Consider the following 23984-nt stretch of genomic DNA (forward strand, 5'->3'; position numbering starts at 1 on the left):
AGGATGCAGAGAAAAAGGAACCCTCGTGCACTGCTGGTGGGAATGCAGACTGGTGCAGCCACTGTGGAGAACAGTATGGAGTTTCCTCAGAAAACTAAAAATGAAACTTTCATTTGACCCAGTGATCCCATTTCTAGGAATATATCCCAATTAACTAGAAACACCTATCAGAAAGGATATATGCACCCCTATGTTCATAGCAGCACAATTTACCATAGCTAAGGTTTGGATACAGCCTAAGTGCCCATCAGTAGATGAGTGGATTAGAAAATGGTGGTACATCTACACAATGGAATACTACACTGCAGTAAAAAAAAAAAAAGGAATTCTTACCATTTGCAACAGCATGGATGGAACTGAAGAGCATTATGCTAAGCAAAATAAGCCATCAGAGGAAGATAAATATCACATGATCTCACTCATTTGTGGAATATAAGGAACAACATAAACTGATGAGCAAAAACAGATCCAGAGTCACAGAAGCATCGATCAGACTGTCCAACTTCAGAGGGAAGGTAGGGGAGGGTGAGGGTAAGGGGCAGAGATCAACCAAAGGACTTGTATGCATGCATATAAGCCTAACCAATGGACACAGACCCCAAGGGTGTGAGGGCATGAGTGGGGGTTGGGGTGGGGGGCAATGAGGGCATAAGGACACATATGTAATACCTTAATCAATAAAGAAAAAAAATCAATAGAAAAATATCCTCGGGTTTGGATGAACAATAAATTAATTAATTAATTAATTAATTAATTGATTGATTTAAAAAACTTTGAAAGTTTCATTAGAAGGCTCCATGGGAGGGAAAGGATACTGGGACTTGGGAATAGTAGGCTCCTGCTAAGAAGAAAGACATTCTTTTAGACTTTAGAATAAGGAAAAGGGTGTTGTGTATGAGAGGTGGCTCAACAGACCTGAGTTGCTCAAATGCTCTGCATTCCCAAGCAGGGCTTGTTTGCCGACTGGCCCTTTGCCAGCTCTTGGGAATTGAATTCTTAGGCTTGGGATCTCAATCTATGTTATTCAGTTTATCTAGATGGTTTATGGAAAATAAAAAAAGGGAGATATATGGTAGGCAGCTGCTCACTTTCTGAGGATCTGGAGTTCGGTGACTGAACTCAGTCATAGGCATTATGTACATAGAATCAGGTGAATCTCCTTCCAGAGAGCATTCTGTCCGTGTTGTCACACCCTGTTGGTAGAATTAAGAGTGTCCTGTAGAAAGTCAGTGAGAGAGCACTCTTGAAACCTGCACCTGATTTTCTCAATACTATGCTCCATGCACATTTTCCCTTTACTGATTTTACTTTATTTCTTTTGGAGAAAATACCTGAAACAATAGGTATCAATATGCCTGAGCCTTGTGTGTATTGCTAATGAATCATCAATCCTGAGTGTGGTCTTAGGGACACAGCTAATTCTCTTAATACTTTATTTGTATGGTGACTTAGGTTGCTAATCCAATTTCTTCCTTTGAACTGGTTGTTATAGTCTATGTTCAAAAAGTATAGTCTACCTACAGCAAGGATCCCAGGATGGCTTCATTATTGCCCTACTAGAGGCCCAGTGCACAAAAATTTGTGCACTCGGTGGGGTCCCTCAGCCCAGCCTGTGCCCTCTTGCAGTCTGGGACCCCTCAGAGGATGTCCCCCTACTGGCTCAGGCCTGCTCCCCGGGGGATGGGGCCTAAGCTGGCAGTCAGATATCCTTCTGGCAGCCTAGGAGCCCTCGGGGGATGTCCACTTGCCAGCAGGGAGCAGGCCTAAGCTGTAGTCGGACATCCTTAGCGCTGCTGAGGCGGCGGGAGAGGCTCCCGCCACCACCGCTGTGCTTGCAGCTGTCAGCCTGGCTTGTGGCTGAGCAGAGCTCCCCCTGTGGGAGTGCACTGACCACCAGAGGGCAGCTCCTGCATTGAGCATCTGCCCCCTGGTGGTCTATGTGTATCATAGTGACCAGTCATTTTCAGTGGTTCTGCTGTTAGGGTCAATTTGCATATTACCCTTTTATTATATAGGAGAGAGGCCTGGTGCACAGGTGGGGGCTGGCTGATTTGCCCTGAAGGGTGTCCCGGATCAGGGTGGGGGTCCCACCCTGGATGAGGGTCTGATGGCTGTTTGCAGGCTGGTCAAGCCCCCCCAGTGGGGACCCTCACCCTATGGGGGTTTGGCCAGTCTGGGTTAGGGGCTGATGGTTGTTTTCAGACTGGCCACAGCCAAGGACTGGAAGCAGGTATCTGGGATTTATTTATCTTCTATAATTGAAACTTTGTAGCCTTGAGCAGAGCTCAGGGCTGGCAGGGCAGGTGGGAAGCTTGACTTCCTCCATCGCCGGGGGCTACCCAAGCCTCCTGCTCGCTCCAGCTCTGTGGCTGCCGCCATCTTAGGTGGGTTAATTTGCATATTCACTCCTGATTGGTTGGTGGGCATGGCTGGTGGGTGTGGCTGGTTGGTGTAGCGGAGGTATGATCAATTTGCATGTTTCTTTTTTATTAGATTAGATACTGTTCTCAGAAAGTTGGGTATTCAAGAAGTTAGGGCTTTATAATCCTTAGATGTGAGAGGTTACACTGGTGTAGATGAAACAAGATTCTAAATAATTGCTTTAGTAGTTCTTTAGTCATCATGAAGAATAAGAACAGTTTGTTGAGAAAATAACCCTAAAGGTAGGTTTACATTTACAACTTCTCTTTAACACAAAACAACACAGTTTTAAGCAAGCACAGCCCACCAAATTAAAGAGCAAATCAGAGTGAATTTATAATAAGGTTACTAAATATCTGTTGATGATTAGTCTTTTAAAAGCCACAAGATGGCCCAGAAATTAGAACTTCCATAAAGATATGTATACTTCCTTTAATAAATAATAATTTAAGTAACTATAATAAATAAAGTAAAATAAATGCAAGTCATCAATATTTTCAAGGCATTGAGCTCTGGAGGATGTACAGATGACTGTGGACAATGCAGGGTTAGTAGTGCTGACCCCCATGCGGTTGAGAATTTGCATATAACTCTGAACTCCCCAAAACTTACTACAGTTATTGCCATATCCAAGGAGTATTGGTTCCAGGACCCTCATGGATATCAAAATCCGTGGATATTCAAGCCCCTTATATAAAACTAGAGGCCCGGTGCACAAAACCCATGCATGGGTAGGGTCCATAGGCCTGGCCAGGGATCAGGGCTGATCAGGGCCTTCTGGCTGCTAGCTGGGGCCTTCCTACCTAAGCTATTGGCCGGCCGGGGCCTTCCTTCATTCCATACCACCCCCTGGTGGTCAGCACACATCATAGCAAGCAATTGAACTCCTGGTCTCCCAGGCAAACTCCCGAGGGGACAATTTGCATATTAGCCTTTAGATGGTGTAGAATAATGCAGACAGTCGGCCCTCTGTATTGTGAATTCCCAGCCGCAGATGGAAAATACTGTTGGTTGAATCCCTAGTTGGTTGAATTCTCAGATGTAAAACCTGAGGATATGAAGGGCAAACAGTGTATTTACTTTTACAAAAGATATAGGCTTAAGTGGACCTGTACAGTTCAAACCCATGTTACTCAAAGGTCCACTATGTATAAAACTACTCCAATCTCTGCCACCATAAAATACAAGTGAACTATGTACAAAACTGAGTTATAGCATAGGTGTGCATATAAGTAGCAATGAAAAAGCACAATATTTAAAAGTACAATTTTTAGAAGATCGTATTTACATTATGAAAAATGCTATAGAAGAAATTTCAGTGAGTCTGCCCTTTTCACCGTGATCTACAGATTTCTGGATTTCTCTCCCACAGATTTAATCTGTATAAAATAACTAAATTCTTAAATCTAATAACACTAAGCTACAGTATATTAATGCATTTTTGTTAAATATTTTGTTAAGACAAAACATTCAAATATTTAATTATTTAAAATACACACTAAAATATAACAATGTTCCAGGAACTCTGTCTATGGAAGATCTAATAATAACATTTATTTCTTGTCCTCCAAAAGTTTGCTCTTAGGAGGAACAAACAACTGTATTACAGTGAAAGAAGCATAGTGTTGAAAATGAAGGGGAAACATTAAATTCAAGACATGTTAGAAAATTTTCAAAATGCTATAGTGTGGAAGACAGAGGTTAAAATGCTATTGAGTCTGTAACTTAGAACTGAATTACTGATCTCTGAGAAATGTACAAGGTGTCCCAAAAACATGTACTAGTATACACACTTTAACAGCTGATAGCTCAACTGATATTTCTTTCTTTTCAGACAGACTAAGCTTTGAACAAAAAAAATTCACCCAAAAATGCTACTGGAAGTTTGAAAATGCAGTTGAAGTACAAACACTGCCTTTATAATTATTCACAGGGTGTCCCTCCAAAAATGTAAACACACTTTACCAACTGATAACTCACTTAATTTTCACTCCTTCTCAGATTTAACTGTTTTGAAATAATGGGTGAAGCCAGACTAAATTTTGAACAAAGAAAATTTATCCACTAGATTTTTTATGGGGATACATAAAAGATAAAGTTTACGGTACAAAACTAGCAACAGTTGACAAATTGAGGGCATTCAAATACCTAACAAAACAATTCTTGATGTTTGTGATTCCACTGCTTTGAGTTGTCAGCAGTGCCTGGATCACAACTGTCATCAGTTTGAAAACAGGCATTGACAAAAAGAATTATTCATTTCTGTAAATTCTTTTACATTTTGAAAATGAACTCTATGTTAATTAACACTGACTTTATAATCATTCAAAGTGTGTATACAATTTTTGGGGCCACTCTATAATTTCATTTGAGTAGTTGGGATAGAAGTTCTACTGCAAGAGATTAAATTAAAAGGATAATAAGATGAAATAAAAATAATTTTTAAAAATTATTGTTAAAGAGGTAAGGCCATGAAATAGTTGCTTGCAGGTGAGTTTAGGGTAAAGGGGAAGCTATTTTTATATTTGGGTAAACTTGAGTATGTGCTTATAGAAGGAAAATGAGCTAAGGTACAGCAAAGGTTTAAAATTAATGAAGTGTGGAATCGCTTCTTTTACTGACAGAATGGTGCTGGATGCATGCTAAATAGTGTTCTCCTTACAAGCAACTATAACTTAGAGAAAAAAAAGTAGCAATACTTTAAAATAAATTGCTCAGCTACTAAGAAAAAAAATTCAAACCTCCAGAAATCATAATAAGTTGAAAAGACATCTGATATATATTCAAATATATCAGTAATACCATCCCCAAAGAATAAATGGACTTATCTTCAGGGTCCTGGTGTTGGATAAAAGCAGATCCATCTATAGCTAATTTATAAAGCCACTTGGAAAGTATATAGATTTTAAAAGTTGAACATGACAGGAAACAAAATTCAAGAAAATATTAAATTAAAAAATTAAAAGTTATGATAGCAACAACAACAGGCACTATCTGATCTTTCTTTTAAAGTAAATTGGACATTCTACTTTCCAATTCTTTAAGTCAGACCCTCCACATCATTCTTTACCACTTCTTCTACTCTACATCCAATAAATCCCCAAGTGATGATGTTAAATATCTCTTAAATATTTCACAACCCAACTCTCATCTTAATCTATAAAACTTTTCTATTAGTTAAGGAAGATAACTTACACAGATAACTGCAATTACTTCCAACTGGTCTTCTTGCTCTCTGTGACTGTCCTTCAATGTTATCTACAATAAAGCCAAAGTAATCCTTATGCCACAAACCTATTTAACGCCCCTTCCAAGCCCTCCCACACTTCCACCAATGGTTCCACTTTGCCAGCAGGTTAAATTCCAAACTCACTAATATATTGTATCAGCTTCTTCATTTTCCACACATTGCTAATCTTCGCAGACTTAACATTATGATTTATTAGATGTCTGTTTATTTCAGATGCTATCAAAAGGATAAGTCTAAACTCATTAGCCAAAAAACAAACACTAAATGCATATTAAATGTACTTATTCTTGTTATTTCACAATTATCTAATATAAATAAAAAGTAGTTAAATAACTTGGTATCATTGTCTAGGAGCTAAAATCTCCATGAAAAACAAGTTGGAAAACTTTTAATGAAGTGTAAGCAACCAATATATCTAAGTCAGAAAAGACACTTATAAAAATAATCTGACATTCTAAACACATGAGAGATTAGTGAGAGAGAATTTAAGATTAAAACAACAACAAAACCTATTTTGCTACAGTCTAACTTCCTTAGCAAATATTTGCATCCATATGCATTTTATATTCCATAGCTTGACTATGAAATTTAACTAAAAACAATGCTAAGCACGGTTCCTTGAGGCTACTGAGGATTCCAGTTGGAATCTTATTTCTGAAGCATTTTATTTTCCTAAAAAAGCATGAATCATTAATGGTCATGTCTTAACCTATTTCGCTATAATCTAACTTCCTTAGCAAATATTTGCATCCATATGCATTTTATATTCCATAGCTTGACTATGAAATTTAACTAAAAACAATGCTAAGCACGGTTCCTTGAGGCTACTGAGGATTCCAGTTGGAATCTTATTTCTGAAGCATTTTATTTTCCTAAAAAAGCATGAATCATTAATGGTCATGTCTTCAGAGTTTGGTTTGAGAAGTGACTACTTCTCTCATGCAAATACATTCAGGTGGGCTAAATTTAGGTGGAATGATGGAAGCACCTTGACTCAGGACCTAGTCAATACACCAAGTGAATAAAATGAAAACTTCCCCTATGCTCCCAAATTTGTTCTGGATGTCCATTTATTTCAGATGAAACCCCAAGCAGAGTGCAACAATAAAACCATCTTCTGCACTACGGAAGTATAAGTCTCCAAGAAGATAATTGGAGGAACAAAAAAATAACATAAAAAGTACAAAGGCCAGATGGCATAGCAGAAGGATTTTAGAGTCGAGTCGGTCTAATATAAAGATCCGTCCTCTTATCCTATCCAGTTTGTGCTCCTTTATGCCAATGAATAAAATGGAAGCCTAAAGTGAAAATCTCATCTAGTGTGTTTTCTCAGCAGTATTTGAAAAATTTGCAGTGGTTTCTTTCTCTTAAACATTATCTTAGATTTTCTGTGAAGAAAGTACAAAGTCTGATTCTGATTCCTCCACTCACCACCCAGACACACTCAGCAATGTCTGTGGAAACATAATTGATTTCTTTTTGTTTATTTGATAAACTCAACACTTTAGCCAGGAGGATGTCAGACTTAAATGCAGTTTTATAGTCTCTTCTGAGGATACAGCTAGTCAAATATCATGTAGATAAAGTATCTGTCTGGCTCCTGAATGTCTTTAGACATGAAAATAAGTGCCCTGGTTGCAGATGTTTCTCCAAAGGAGCATTAAGTGTATTTCTTTCTCTCTACCTCCATGTTAAAAGCAATTCTCCACCCCTCCCCCCTCATGCGGCATTATACACTGAACTCCAGGAGGTGAAGATGTGGAAGGTTGTGATATGCTTTTGGAAATAATAATATTCTGAAGATATTTAAAAAATAAGATCTGAGACTCACTAGTAAATCATTGTAAGCAGGATCCTAACAGAGTTTTTGTGATTCATTAAATATATTTCTTAAAGTTCTGAATTCTCAAAATATTCACATAAAAAAGAGAAAAGAGAAATTAAAAAACAAACAGGTGAGCCCTAGGCGGTTTGGCTCAATGGATAGAGCGTGGGCCTGCGGACTGAAGGGTCCCGGGTTTGATTCAGGTCAAGGGCACATTCCTGGGTTGCGGGCTCAATCCCTAGTAGGGGGCGTGCAGGAGGCAGCCGATCATTGATTCTTTCATCATTGATGTTTCTATCTCTCTCTCTCTCTCCATCTCCCTTCCTCTCTGTAATCAATAAAAATATATTTAAAAAGGTTCTACAATCTGTGTGCTTTCTGAGTATTCTTTAAATCATTAAATTTTCTTTTAATGTTGTCACTAAACATGTATACAAAATATTTATGTTAGGAGCCAGTTTTTTAGGATTAAATTAATCATCAGTATAATGATTTTGAAGTTATACTGAATATATGTTGTTACAAACACTTGAATAAAAGTATAATTAAGAGAATATCTTCTTTTTAGATTTTCTAATATTTAGTTGAAACATATGTGTCATCTTGAATATTTGGCACAGAATCTTTCAGCAATATTTCACTGCTTTCAAAAGTAAGTGACATTTTTTAAGGTACTAACTGGATGTAGTTCCCAATGAACGAGAAGACTACACCTGAGTTTTAGTCCTGGGTCTACCAGCAGTTAGAGATGTGACCTTGGTTTGCCATTTAAATTTGATGAGTGAACATCTCTTCATCTGAACAATTAGGAAGGTAAATTTTGTGTTAGTCAAGATAAATATGAGCACATTTATTTGAAGGAAGGAGGGAATGAATGAATATACTTTGAAAAAAAGTAGGTAAATTCTGTGTGAGAATACCAGCTACGATACATTAGATATTTTAAAAATAAAATATTCTTTTTTGGACATTGTCATCTTTGATTTTATGACTATTTTGAGGGATCTCAGAGGCAGGATGTCATTTCACAATAGAATTAGACTCACTAACGATGTATGAATTTTTCAAAATTGCCAAAAAGATTGCCCTATAAAGCAGAGTAAACAATATCTTCTGACTTCCAGACAGTCTTATGCACAACTCATAATTGTGAGTATGTATATAATAGGTGCCTCTTACTAAAACCATTGTTCTAATATAAGACACTGATCAGAAGATAATATAATTGTGCATAAATTCTATCCAGAAAGATTCAGATAAGTATTGATTTTACTGATATATGCATTGGTCTGGAGAGTTTGGTTTGCTATATCTTTAAATCTTCATTTAAAACTTTGGAAACAAGGACATCAAGGTTATAGCAGCATTTAAGGTTGATTGTGAAGGTCTTCTGTGACAATTTATTATAAAAGAACAGTTAAAATGTGAATTTAATAATGATGTGCACAAAATATGGTAAAACAGCTGGATCCCTGCCTCCTTAAATCTAAGTAATGATTTGGAAAACTGAGTTGTTGTTTTTTTAATTTATGTCATCAAATATCATTAAACACCTAGATGCATGTGTTGTTGTGCCAGATCTTCTATCCATTACAGTGAACCATATGTTTTCACACCAGAAATACTGACTTTGCTAAGTTACAAGATATCTACAAACAACTTAATGACATCCAACTTACAAAAACACACAATACGATGATCTAGATGAAAAATGAGCAATGATTAGTTACATGCATTTTACTCTTAATGGCCTCTTGAGTTTGACATAATACTCTAGCTAAGATTGGAAGTAGGTAGGAATGGGGACAATTCTAGTGATTATTTTTTCTTCTATTTCTTGAAAAGAGGATAAAGTCATCTGGATTAATTTGAAGAAGGGGCTTTCTAATTATAGGCAGCAACTTGACAGAAGTTTTATTATTGGTAGCAGAAAAGTCGGATAGTGTCAATGAAGAGATTAGCAAAGTTATAGAAGAAAAAATGTATTATTACAAAAGGATCATAATTTTCAAAAATAAAGATTTAAAAAAAATCTACAGAGAAATAAACTCAAAATGGATGGAAGTATTAAATGTGAGTTCTGAAACCATAAAACTCCTACAAAAAATTGGTAGCAAACTATGTGACATCAGTCTGAGTAATACCTTTTTTAGATAGGTTTCCTCGAACAAGGGAAATGAAAGCAAAACTAAACAAAGGGGACACTGAAGGAAACCATCAATAAAACAAAAAGACAACCTAATGAATGGGAGAATATATTTACAAATGACTAACCTATAAAGAGGTTGATATCCAAAATAAATTAGGAACTCATACAACTAATAATCCAATAAAAATGGGCAGAGGACATCCGACATTTCTCCAAAGAAGACATACTTATGACCAACAGACATATAAAAAGATGTTCAACAACACTAGTCATCAAAGAAATGCAACTCAAAACCACAATGAGATACCACTTTACACCAGTCAGTTGGCTATTACCAAAAACATGTTGAAGAGGATGTGGAGAAAAGGGAACACTTGATAACTATTGGGACAGCCACTATAAAAAACATTATGGAGATTCCTCAAAAAAACTAAAAATAGTACTACTACCCAGCAATTCCACTTCTGATTTTATCTGAGGAAAATCAAACACTAATTTCAAAAGATATATGCACCCCTATGTTCATTGCAACATTATTTACCACCATAGCAAACATATGGAAGCAAGCAACCAAGCAAACTAGGTTTCATTCATAGGTGAATGAAGAAGTAGCACGCGCGCGCACACACACACACACACACACAGAGAGGTAGCCATAAAAAAATGAAATCTTGCCCTTTGCAACAACATGGATGTGGAGTAGTAAGGTTACAGATTTGTTAACTTGATTGTAGTAATCATTTCACAATTATACATATATCAAATCATCCTTTTGTCCACTTTAAATATATAAAGTTTTATTTAAAAATCATAGCTCACCTGGCCAGTGTGGCTAAGTGGTTGAGGGTAGACCCATGAATCAGGAGGTCATGATTTGATTCCCATCAGGGCACATGCCTGGGTGATACCCCAGTGGGCATGCAGGAGGCAGCCAATTGATGCTTCTCTCATCACTGATGTTTCTATCTCTCTCTCCCTCTCCTTCCCTCCATAAAATCAATAAAAACACATTTCTTAAAATAAATAAATAAAAATCATATCTCAATAAAGCTGGGGGAAAAAAATCTCTAATTGAGCTAAGTTAAACTGATTTAAACATAAATATTTTCCTACTAATCAACATATAGGGGTTTATAAAGGAGTCCTGAAGAGTTATTTTAAAAACTAGAGGCCCGGTGCATGAAATTCGTGCACTTGCAGGGGTCCCTCAGCCCGGCCTGTGCACTCTCACAGTCTGGGAGCCCTCGGGGGATGTCCAACTGCTGTATTAGGCCCGTGGACATCCTTAGCACTGCTGCAGAGGCAGGAGAGGCTCCCGCCACCACAGCTGCGCTTGCCAGCTGTGAGCCCAGCGCAGGGCTTCTGGCTAAGCAGCACTCCCCCTGTGGGAGTGCACTGATCACCAGGGGGCAGCTCCTGCATTGAGCTTCTGTCCCCTGGTGGTCAGTGTGCATCATAGCAACTGGTTGTTCCACCTTTTGGTTCATTTGCATATTAGCCTTTTATTATATAGGATTATACTTAAATAAATAATTAAATAAATAAAAACATTTATTTTTTATGCTTTCAAATTTTAGTGTGAGTTGACTTACAGGGCTCTGCCACATAATTCTATTTTTTAGTATGACTTATATTGCTTTAATTCAGGATGGACATGTAAAAGAACAGTGCTAGGGTATATGCCTAGGAAAAGGCTAATAGTGTGAGAAGAGAGTAACATTATACAATAAGAATACCCATTGAACAACAACAGCAAGATTATGGACAAATGGATATAGAAAACTATTTGAAATGGCTCATCAAACAAAGGCCTTAACAAACACAAGCGTTCAAGAAACACAGATGTTCAAGAAACAAAATGGTTGGTAGGCTGTGCAGATGTCTACTGTCTGTTTCAGAGGGTAGCATGCACAATATTGAATCTTTAGTAAGAACGTGGGTTGAGTTGAGACCTTTACCATGAATTCTGAATTTTGGAGGAGTGCTGAGTTCAAGATATTTTGTGAGTAGAAAGAGGACCTAAATTTTGGAGCACCATTTGGGTGAATTATCAAATACCATGACTGCAGCTCTGATAGCAGATTAGACAACCCTGAGGTAAGCAATGGAAAGGAGCCAAGAAAGCAGATAAAGACATTAAGTTGAAGTTAATATGGTTCTTAGCATATTTAAATCCTGTAATACCAATTGCTCATAATTTTTAACTTAATTAGAATAATACTTCAGACACACAGAATAATGAATGTATTTCACTAGCACCCAAAATACTAGTTCCTAACTCTGTGAGGACTGCTATCTGGTTTAATGAATCTATACTAATAATAGAGGAATATGAAAAATATCTGGGACGCCATCACAATAACAGTAACGACCAAACAGCAGGCTGAGTGGGGCGACCAAGCCAGCGGGGTGGGGGGGCAGTTGAGGGTGACCAGGTCAGCAGGGGGGGCAGTTGGGGGCGACCAGGCTGGCAGGGGGGCAGTTAGGGGCAATCAGGCAGGCAGGCAGTTGAGCAGTTAGGAGCCAGCGGTCCCGGATTGTGAGAAGGATGTCCAAATGCAAGTTTAGGCCCAATCCCCAGGATCGGGCCTAAACCTGCAGTCGGACATCCCCCGAGGGGTTCCAGATTGGAGAGAGTGCAGGCTGGGCTAAGGGGACCCCCAACCCTCGTGCACAAATTTTGTGCATTGGGCCTCTAGTTTTATATAAGAGGAAGAATTTAATTGGGTCACCGCAGGTTTAATTGCCTTGTAGTACAGTTAATTATTTGTCATAAGAATAAAATTGGTTAGGAGATTTGGCAGGCAATTTATTAAAATTAACTAGTTATTTGCATTAGAGAACAACACAGTGGCCATGATAGCAAAATGTCATGAATTATTTCTTTACTTACTAACAATTTCATGGTATTTTGAAAACATATGTTTCATGGTTTTAAAATAAAAATAACCAAGATGTAATTTGAAATGTAAGGCATACAGAGGCAGAAATGGGATTTGCACTGGAAAAAAATCAGCTTTTGTAAATAAGAAAACATTGCTTCTGTCCTCAGGGATTAGAAACAATAGAAGAAAATTGTAGCAATACGTGTAAAGGCATGATACATCCTTGCTGCACTTAACTAATGTTTCTCAATATTACAACTAAATATTCTCATTTGCAAGAAGACAAAATAAGGAATTTTCTTCTTCCTCTTCTAAGTCTTAAGCAGATGGCAGAGGGAAATCTTTCCAATGCCACTAGAGGCTGAAAACAGTGTCACGGTAACAGAGCATCATTAGAGCTAAGTAGGACCTATAAGAAGTGCATTTGGTAACCAGATTCAAGCAATGGTTACTCAACTAACTTAGAGACTAAAGCTAAAGGTTTAAAGTCCTGGCTGTGATTTATTGGCAAACCATAAACAGGGATAAAATTCCATAAACGTGATCTCTTCATACTAAAGAAAAAGCATATTAACTCCATGCACCTTCAGAAATATCATATGCACTATCATTTATGATTTCATTGGCTTACAAATGCACTATTTCTTTGGTTATCAGTTCCCTATGTGACATGACAAATCATATTATTGAAGAACCTAGAAAAAAGTGTAATTCTTTTATTCTATTTTATAAACCAAGTTATGAAATTCAATATTTTACTACAGAGTAGAAAATGAAGTCATCCTCTCAAACCTGACACATTTCTTAATTCTCAGCTAATCAGGAGGAGATTTTGATGAATGAGTTAATGGCTCAAGAAGAACAAAGGAAAAGAGCCTAAGGAATATAACTACTGTGTTTGTTTCTTTTTTGTTTTGTGTGTGAGAAAGAGAGAGAGAGAGAGAGAGAGAGAGAGAGAGAGAGAAAGACAACTCCAGAAGTATCATGTTACCTAAAGGATTGGCATAAAAATGTTGAGAACTCAGGGAGATCCCAAGAGTTGGCACCCACCTTGCTGATATGACCCTTCTGGGTTTCTATCACCCTTGTTTCTAGTGACAGGAACTTCCCTGTTCCTTTTATCCCAGAACTTCCCTGTCCCTTTTATCGTAGAACAGATCTGTCATATTCCCAGTTGACTATTTGGTATCCACCCTGGCGCCTGCACTTATTGGCCATCCATAAAGGTGAGACTCAACTGAGTACACCTGAGATTGCCTGTTTTTCTCAGTCTTCCTCATTGGCTCTGCTTCATCTATTCATTTCTCCTGTTCACCCTGCACACTGACACTAAAGTGGCTGCTTAAAGTGTAAAAATCCATCATGACAACACATGGCTAAAAATGTACCTTCGCATTGGAGGCATCCAGGCTTTTCGCTATCAGTCTGCAGCCTACTGTTATGAAGATGTTTCTCACACTATTCTCATATGCTATGCTCTCTGTTCATATGGGGATTACTTGCAATTCTAAAAATACTACATAGTCTTTTATTTTTCTGGATATTTGCATATGATATACCTTTTACATCAGGGTCATTCACTCTCATCCATCTGAGAATTAGCTCTTCATTTTAGATTTTCTTCAGACCTTTCCTTATAATTTCTCTAACCATACTGTTTTCATGACACATACTGAATACTGTTTGTCATGCTTGTCACCAGTCCCTCCTCCCATATTATAGGCAGAGGTTTTCAATCCTTTAGAGCAGTGGTTCTCAACCTTCTGGCCCTTTAAATACAGTTCCTCATGTTGTGACCCAACCATAAAATTATTTTCGTTGCTACTTCATAACCGTAATGTTGCTACGGTTATGAATCGTAATGTAAATATCTGATATGCAGGATGGTCTTAGGCGACCCCTGTGAAAAGGTCGTTCGACCGACAAAGGGGTCGCGACCCACAGGTTGAGAACCGCTGCTTTAGAGGATCTTCACAGGATGCAGGTTCAGAACAGGTCTCAGTACCCATTACTAGGTGATTAGCAATGTCATGGGAACTACATTTTACATAAGGCCTGTAATACTACATCACGCACAAGACACAAATTACATTGTAATCTGTGTAAATAGTGTCCCTCAGAATTGTGCAACCCAGGCCACCCCCTTTTCCTATTCCTGTCACATCAGTTGCAAAGTAGCTCATTCTACTCTATTATAAATATATGCATGCTGGCTTGTCTTCTCACCTAGACTGTGAACTTGTTTTTTAAAAAATAATAATTTATTGATTACAGAGAAGGGAGAGGGAGAAAGAGATAGAAACATCAATGATGAGAATCACTGATTGGCTGCCTCCTGCACACCCCCTACTGGGGATGGAGTTTGAAACCAGGCATGTGCCCTGACTGGGAACTGAACTGTGACCTCCTGGTTCATAGGTCGATGCTCAACCACTGAGCCACACCAGTCAGGCTAGACTGTGAACTTCTTAAAGGCAAGCATGTTTTGCTTTGTACCCACAACACTAAGAATAGCAGGTAACACATAGAACACACACACACACACACACACACACACACACACACACACTTACTGAATGAGTGCAAACAATTTAGAGATATAATTAAGTCAATGTTGTTATGCTTAGATCCAAATAGGCCAACGCAAAAAAAAATATAAGAAACTTACATAAATTCCACTAGGGGCATATTCTCTTTATATTGTCTGTGTATGAGAAATACTAAGAGTGATAGTTTTGCTACAGAAAAAAAAAAAACAAAAAACAGTGCCCCATACATCCTCGTATCTGATCAAGAGTATCTTTGAGGGGGAATTCACTAATATTTCTCAGGAGCAAGTTAAACATATCTATAATGCACTAAGAAAGAGCAGAAAGTATCTGTGTTAAAAGATAAGCCCTCGCTGGAGGAAGAACTATGTGCAGTTTTAATGGGTAAGTGTCCTCAAGGAATTCCTAAACAGGCAGATATCGAAGACAGCACAGTAAAGGAACAAAAAATTCCACTTGCAGCAGATGTAAAAAGAAGTAAGAATGAGAAAAATGTGAATGTAAGATTTTCTTCCTTTAAAATCATGTAGGTAACATTGACTTACTTTATGAATATACATGTATTGTTTAAGTTTTACAAATGGGAAGATGCTGGTATCATTTGGCCCTAGTTCTTGATTACAGATTACATTTACTTTATTTATATGCAAATATATCTGTGTTAAAATAGACACCAATAAAACTCGAAACCCAAGTCATCATTATCTCATGACTGGACTATTGCAGTAGCCTCCCAGCAGCCTCCCAGCTGGTCTCCTTTTTTTCTTTTTTTGACGCAGCAGGGGAGAGAGAGTCTGCTTGCCGCTCAGCCAGAATGATCATTTTTAACCTTCATCAGGGCCTGCCATTCCTCAGCTCAAAGACCTCCATCAGCCCCCATCTCACTCAGAATAAGAACTGACCATGGCCTATACTAGTAAGCCTGTGTACCCTCAGCCTGTGGCTCTTCTCATTTACGTTCTTTCTATCTCACTGCTGTATTCTAGCCATATTAGTCTTCTTGCTCTTTCTTCAATGTGGACATCCACACCAGAAGCATATGGTTGCCCTTTTCTCTGTCTAAAAGACTCTTCTGTCAGTTGTCCACATAACCCATTCCCTCACTTCAATGACTTCCATTTTTCATAGAACCCTATTCTGTCTGATGACTGTCTCCTGCAATTCACACTCCTGTTTTGTTTTTCTTCCTAGCATTAATACTGGAGATACATTACAAGTGCACTGGCTTCCATGTTTACTGTATGTCTCCCACACAAGAACGCACATTCCGTATGAACAGGAACTGAGCATGGCACCCTGCTGACTGCATACCCCATACCTAGAACAATGCTGAGCACCTATACTTGCTCCATAAATAGTTGCTGAAGTTCAAAACAATGAGTATCATTGATATAGCTCTATACATGTATTAAACACCATTAAATCATGTTATGTGGAGCTTGGTTTGCAGTGAGAGACAGTGGGGAGAAGGGAGAGTTTTACCACAAACTTTATCCCTTCAGAGAAACCTAATTGTCCTATATTTACACTTAGCTGAAAATGTAATTGCGAAACCAATTTAACCACCTCATTATTTACCAGAGGTGACATACTTTTAGAGCTAATTTTCCTTAGTAATTATCACCTAGAAATTTATATCATTTTGGAAATAAAATAATAATTATTTGTTTGGCTTTTATTTAGCCACGGATACAAACAGGGAAGTTAGTGCTGTGGCTTTATGGTTGAAATGTTCACCTTTCTGGGTTTCATCCTGTGGTGAGCAGGCTAAGTAATATATCCTCCTGAGAATTAAGTGCTATGTCACAAAGGGTAAGGTATCCCCTTCATCTTCACATTTGATGCACAAGAGCAAGTTTCAGAAGCACATCCTTCAGAACTAGGTGACATCGTTAGACTACTAGAATATGTCAAATATAGTTTATAGACTATAGACATTTTTTGTATTTTCTTCTATGAAAAAGCTTAAGAGAAAGGAGTTTTATATGCAAATATATATATTTCAATATGAAACTGTATGTTTTCATATCCTGTATGTTGCCACTTCCTGCCACATTGTTTGTAGTACTTTTCATTTTTATTATTTTTATATATAATTTCTATTTCCTTTGATTTTCCTATAGCATTTTCTCCTTGAACATACTGTCCTTAACAAGGGCTTCACACAGCAGGTGCAATTCTACTTTAATGCTACTTTAAATATGTATCTATCTATTTATTTACATGGCCACCTTTTCCTATGGACTGTGAGCTCCTGAGTTCTGGACTCAGCCTTAATCATCTAAATGTCCAAGGACTTATTGTTGTTTAGAGTAGAAGACCTGTTGCAGGCGGGGGAGGGGGGGGCTTTCTAAGTTTTTTTCACCTGTTAAAAAAAGGAGTCTATTGAATTATCTTATAATTATACATATGATTTTGACATTGGGCCAGATAATTTCCAGTTGCTCCTCTTGGTCCACTCCACCCTTTTAACCCTGCTCTCTTCTCTAGAGGCTAATCTGGCTTCCATTTTCTAACTGGGTGCCATAGTACTTACTCCTGAACCCTCTCGCTGTGTCAATTGTTAAGTGCACAGGTCCTTCTCTACTAGGGGCTGTACCCCTGTGGACACCAGGCCGTGGATGAAGAAGACATGAGAAGTCATAGGCATGTAGGAGAGTCTTTATTGCAGACCATTGCTACAAAGGAGCCGTCAGCAGCCACACACCGGCTGCTCAATAACACATCTTTAAACCAACTCAGACTAAAGAGGCTTCTTGCCAAATAGTGACATCACTATCTGGGTTATCGAAAGGTACACCTGCCCAGTGTACACAGTAAGATTGCTGTGTCCTTGCTTTTGTATCTACATATGACAAATTGGCCTTGAACATCTGGCATACTCTAGACAGGATCCCCATACTCCAATTGGCCTTGAACATCTGGTGTACTCTGATTAGGGTTCCCACACTGGGTTTGACCACAGGGTCCCCCTGTCCACACTTCAGAGATAGAAGGAAGCAAGTTCAGCACTTTTTCATCTGGATCCCTCTCTGCTAGTCACTTCAAGTTGAAAGTTTCCTTCATGTAAAGAAGATAGCTCCTTTCAAGAAAGCCCCTTCCTTAGGACTGTCTCATTCTAGATCCCAGAAACCCCTCCACTGGCCTATTCAGGTTCAGAGATTATAGTGGCTCTACAATCACTAGCACAAAATACTGCAATAATTCTCGTGTTTTTCCTACATTCTGTTCCTACCTTTGTAATAGGTCCTTAATAAATCTTCCCTAGGTACGCTTATTTGTGTGACCTGTTTCCTGTTGATGCATTGACTAGCATAAGCATTATGGAGTTACCACTCATAATATCAAGTCTTTCTATCTGCTCCTAATGTTGGTTATTCTGTATATATGCATATGTATATTTTATATGTCTATAAATACATATATGTTTATGTTTATATATAAATATATTATATATATATATATATATATATATATATATATATATATATATACATACTAGAGGCCCGGTGCACGAAATTCATGCACTTGGCGGGGGGGTGGTCCCCCAGCCCGGCCGGTGCCCTCTTGCAGTCTGGGAGCCCTCGGGGGATGTCCGACTTTTGGTTTAAGCACACGGGGAGCGGGCCTAAGCCATCAGTTGGACATACTTAGCGCTGCTGCGGAGGCGGGAGAGGTTTCCCGCCACAGCCACTGAAGTTGCCAACCATGAGCCTGGCTTCTGGCTACTGCACTGACCACCAGGGGCAGTTCCTGCATTGAACATCAGCCCTCTGGTGGTCAGTGATCATCATAGCGACCAATCGTTCGGTCAACTTGCATATTAGCCTTTTATTATATAGGATATGCACACATACATTTATTATATATTTGTCAAGTTTACTTGTGTTTATACCTGTATTATAAGTAATTATTATAATAGAAAATACTATTTCTAAAGACACAAATGCTATCTCAGTGTGCAACTTAATAGAGAATAGCAATCACAGTTTCTAGAATGGATAATTATTCTTTAACTACAACTGCCAGCCTTTGCAAAACATCAGTATGTTTTAGATTTGTGCTTAGCCAGAAATTTGGCTCAAAATAGGCCATTTCATTCTTGAGATGCACTGTTTCATGCTTTAATGTTTGGCCTGTCACCCTTCTTCCATTAGAATTTTTTCAGATTTGCCTACAGGACTTACCCCTGGAACATACTGTCCTTAACAAGGGTTGCACAGAGCAGTTACATTTCTATTTAAAAATGTATATGATACTGTTATCCAAAGTGAGTAATGAAAGTGACAGAGGTCTCTTTCACCTCTGTAATAAATTCCTGTCCTTCATATTTGTACAATGTTGTTGAAATGTGTGTTTGCTTTATTATTTGAGAATATTCAATTTTTCTATAAGAGGAAAATAAACAGGAGTGATGAAACTCATAGGAAGTTAAGCATAGATAGTGAAAAAGCCAGTAACTTATGAGAGAAATATCATAGGATGTGCCAAGTACAGGTATGGATAAGCAAGTAGCTTGTGGCATATAAGCAGAGTAGAAAACACATAAATTGAGCTGGCTTTAATATATTTTGAGGTTAAGGGATAGAGGATATTTTCTGATAGCAAATGATTTAAACTATGCTTTCCAATCACATAGCGATTCATTAAATTATATTTTACTTGCTCTAATTTTCCTTAGAGTTGCAAGGTTATTCACTTTTAACACCTAATTTTCAGGCTCTGACATCAAAGGGAGATAGTTAAGGAATGTTCTGTTGCCTTAGTGCTGAGCACCTTGCTTGGCAGAAGTGCCACACAGCTTCTCATTTGTAAAAATCCACGCATTTACAGGGAGCTTATTGCAGTAGCAAGGTACAAAAATTCTTTCCATTTAAATTATCTTCAAGCTGAGAGCTAAACTTTAAAATGTCTTAATGAAGGAAAACCCATGTGACCACCCAGTCTATTCAGAGGTGCTGTCTGGCTTCCAATGCCCTCTTCAATTTACATTTCTAATGCTTGTCTGGCAGAAACAGATCACTGCATGACTTTTGCTGGAGGAAAGAAGTAAGAGATTTTTGTAAGGTACACATCTCTGGAGGTTTGAAGTTAAAATTTAATCTTATATAGAGAATTGACTTTATACATATTCTGACTGAAATTAAAATGAATATTGGATATTTCTAAAGGGATCTTATGAAACAATGCCAGTGGAACATTTTAAAACACACTTCTATAGCTAAAATGGCATGGGGATCATGTCGCTGAGTAAGCTGTCAAATCCATCAGCCCTGATTGGCTTTCATTTTAAATGCCTTTGGTCCTACACCATTATATCTGGGGAGTGCATACTGTATGTGGCAACTCTCCTTTCTTGCATTTGAATGCTTTCTCTTCAATCTAGCCTGAACCTGGATATGAGAGCAAGACTGAAGCTAGACTGAAGTTAAAAGTGAAATGGAGTTAAATGTGAAATGCAGATTGACAAGAGATAGCTTCTGTTTAAGTCAAAAGAAACAACATGAGATAAATACAGAGTAGGGCTGAGAGGGCTTAGGGTGAGGGGTTATAGGAGTGGCTCGGAGACTTTGGAGGACTTCTGAAAGACAGGAAGATAATGGGATTCAATTTATATTAGTTTCCCAGGGATGCCGTCACAAATTACACACACCTGGTGACTTAAAACATGAAATGTTTCCTCTCACAGTTCTGGAGGCCAGCTGTCTGAAGTCAAGGTGTTGGCACAGCCACATTCCCTATGAAGGCTCAGGGGACAATCCTTCCTCCTCTTCCAGTTCCTGGTGGCTGCAAGCATTCCTTGACTTGTGGCTGCCTAACTCTAATCTCCGCCTCCATCCCCACAGGCCTTCTTCCCAGGTGTGTCTGGGTCACAACTCCCCCTTTCCTTCCTCTTATAAGGATAGCAGCTGGACTGAGGGACCACCCTAAATCTAGGCTGGTCTCATCTTGAGATCCTTAACTTAATTACATCTGCAAAGATAGCTTTTCAAAGTAAGGTCAACTCCACAGTTGCCCGGGTTTAAGATGTGAACATATCTCTTCATGGGCCACTACTCAGCCCACTCCACCATTACAGAATAAAACAGAACAGAGAAGCCAATTGTCCAAAACTTGCCAAAGAGGAAGCGGAAGAATTAACAAAGGTGGGAACTATTTCTCAGGGCAAAGCCTCAAGAGGTTCCAAGCTCCATGTGAGCTGGTAAGTGGAGCAAGATCAGGAAGTGGAAGAAAAATTGGGGAAATACTAGAAGTTCTAAAGACAGAAAGCTATGTCTCTTTTTCCAACTCCCCTGTCTCTTCCCTCCTTGCTGCCTCATCTAAGATAGAAACTGGCATCAGTGACTTTCATTCCTGATCTTCCTGCCAGTGAAGACCAGAAACTAACACTCTCAACAAACTTTCTTCCTGAGGTGGGTTCATCTTCTGGGCTATATTTTTCGGCATTTTAGAGGAATCTCAGCTGCTCTCCATGTGCGTACCTTAATGTTGTGTTGACCTGCCTGTCCACATATAGATTTCAGAGCCAAGCATCTTACTCAATAAAGACCTATTGTGGAAGAAATTATCCACAATTGAAACAAAATCTCATATAAGCTACCTGTGGTCATCCATCCAGTGCATGCATATGAATAAAAATAGACAACCAAGGATCATCAGACACATTGAAAAAAAAAAGCCAACATGGAAGAAAAAGATCAAGATTTTTATGAAAATTCACATCAATTATGAATTTATAATACTTAAATGGTACTTACTATGTGCTAGACTCTGAATAAAGGTCAAGTTAAATTAAAACAAACTTTAAAAAATTCAGATTACTATCTAAAGAAAGATTTGAAGGAGCTAGTGTCTCAGCTCAGTTTCCCCTATTTGTAAAATAGTGTTGTTAGAGGATTGGGTTAATAGATGGAAGCACTTATCATATTCTAGCATGGTTGTATCCAAAGAGCAACTGTCATCCGGAATTTAAATAATAAAAGTCATTTTCTTGACAAATGGTCCTTCCATTATCTATATTACTCTGAGTCAAAGCAGGAGACCAACACCGACACCACGTGGTATTTTAAACAGGGGAAGCCTTCATATAAAGAACTACTAAGTAATGAGAGGATAGTAACTATAAGCTGCAATGAGAAAAGTAATAAGAGCCCTAGGTATGAGGGAGAATGCCAGGGAAAGGCAAAGCTATGGGAGCCTTCTCATGGCTCAGCTTCAGACCTTGTTGGAGAAGGGATGGTTGCAGTCCACTGAGTGAGTGCCTTGAGGTTCATTGGTTTTCCCACATTCAATAGGCAAGAAAAAGCACCCCTCCAGGGAGCAGGCGAACTGTAGTTGGTGGCGAGCATGCTGAAGGAGTTGGTGCATTGGTGACAAGAGGAATATGCAGAGTCCACCTTGGGAGGGCAGTGGGAAGGTTACCAGGCTGGGCTGGGACTCACAGCTGGAAGAAAGCATCACCAGATATCTTCACACCTGTACTGGTAACCAAGGGTGCAGCAGCTGGAAGCAGGTAGAGAAGCCCTCTTCCTCCTGCAGTGTCACTTTATGGCCCTCTACAGAGACACTGAACATTGTGCTCACTGTGGAGAGAAACACTTAAAGAAACCCCATCCATGATCACAGAGCAGGTATTGAGAGTGGATTAAAAGCTGAGAGACAAACTGACAACTATAACAGAATATAAGAAATTGCATTGAAAAATGATTGTATAATTTGAAATCAGCTGCTTTCTTGTCCCTGAAGTAGGGCAATGAGGGAGTTATTAAATGTTCAGAATAACTTGTTTTATTTTCTCATTACTAGACTATTGATATGATAGGTAACATTTATTTTAGTGCCAGGTACACTTAAAAGCAGTTCAGATGTGCTAACGAACTCAATGCTCACTATAAAGTTTTGAATTAGATACCATTATTATTCATACTAGAGGCAACTGACACACTCTATTGACCTTAATTTTGGAGCTGACCAATAGCCACAGTCTTTATAGCTACTTATGGAAAGAAAAAGAAAAATTGAAATGTTCTACTTAGACAAATATCATGATAATTTTGATAAAGTCATGCCTTTGTACACATATAAATGGTCTTATAAAACAAATAGCAGCTAGGAGCCTTCTCATGGCTCAGCTTCAGACCTTGTTGGAGAAGGGATGGTTGCAGTCCACTGAGTGAGTGCCTTGAGGTTCATTGGTTTTCCCACATTCAATAGGCAAGAAAAAGCACCCCTCCAGGGAGCAGGTGAACTGTAGTTGGTGGCGAGCATGCTGAAGGAGTTGGTGCATTGGTGACAAGAGGAATATGCAGAGTCCACCTTGGGAGGGCAGTGGGAAGGTTACCAGGCTGGGCTGGGACTCACAGCTGGAAGAAAGCATCACCAGATATCTTCACACCTGTACTGGTAACCAAGGGTGCAGCAGCTGGAAGCAGGTAGAGAAGCCCTCTTCCTCCTGCAGTGTCACTTTATGGCCCTCTACAGAGACACTGAACATTGTGCTCACTGTGGAGAGAAACACTTAAAGAAACCCCATCCATGATCACAGAGCAGGTATTGAGAGTGGATTAAAAGCTGAGAGACAAACTGACAACTATAACAGAATATAAGAAATTGCATTGAAAAATGATTGTATAATTTGAAATCAGCTGCTTTCTTGTCCCTGAAGTAGGGCAATGAGGGAGTTATTAAATGTTCAGAATAACTTGTTTTATTTTCTCATTACTAGACTATTGATATGATAGGTAACATTTATTTTAGTGCCAGGTACACTTAAAAGCAGTTCAGATGTGCTAATGTACTCAATGCTCACTATAAAGTTTTGAATTAGATACCATTATTATTCATACTAGAGGCAACTGACACACTCTATTGACCTTAATTTGGAGCTGACCAATAGCCACAGTCT

The 23984-nt window shown here is 38.5% G+C and overlaps 1 protein-coding gene across 2 annotated transcripts in view; it reads right to left on the minus strand.

Annotated features, from left to right (window-relative positions):
* GPC5 (glypican 5) overlaps window positions 1-23984 on the minus strand; it is a 1292453-nt gene that overhangs the window by 236088 nt on the left and 1032381 nt on the right. The window contains exon 8 of one of the 2 annotated variants that reach the window (XM_014530084.1): window positions 5617-5679. The exons of the other annotated variant lie outside the window; for it this stretch is intronic. Within the exon in view, the coding sequence (XP_014385570.1) occupies window positions 5617-5679 (63 nt within the window). The remainder of the gene's footprint in view (window positions 1-5616; window positions 5680-23984) is intronic. 2 annotated transcript variants of the gene reach the window in all.

This window comes from Myotis brandtii, unplaced genomic scaffold (genome assembly GCF_000412655.1).
Source record: "Myotis brandtii unplaced genomic scaffold, ASM41265v1 scaffold71, whole genome shotgun sequence".
In the NCBI taxonomy this organism is placed as follows: Eukaryota; Metazoa; Chordata; class Mammalia; order Chiroptera; family Vespertilionidae; genus Myotis; species Myotis brandtii.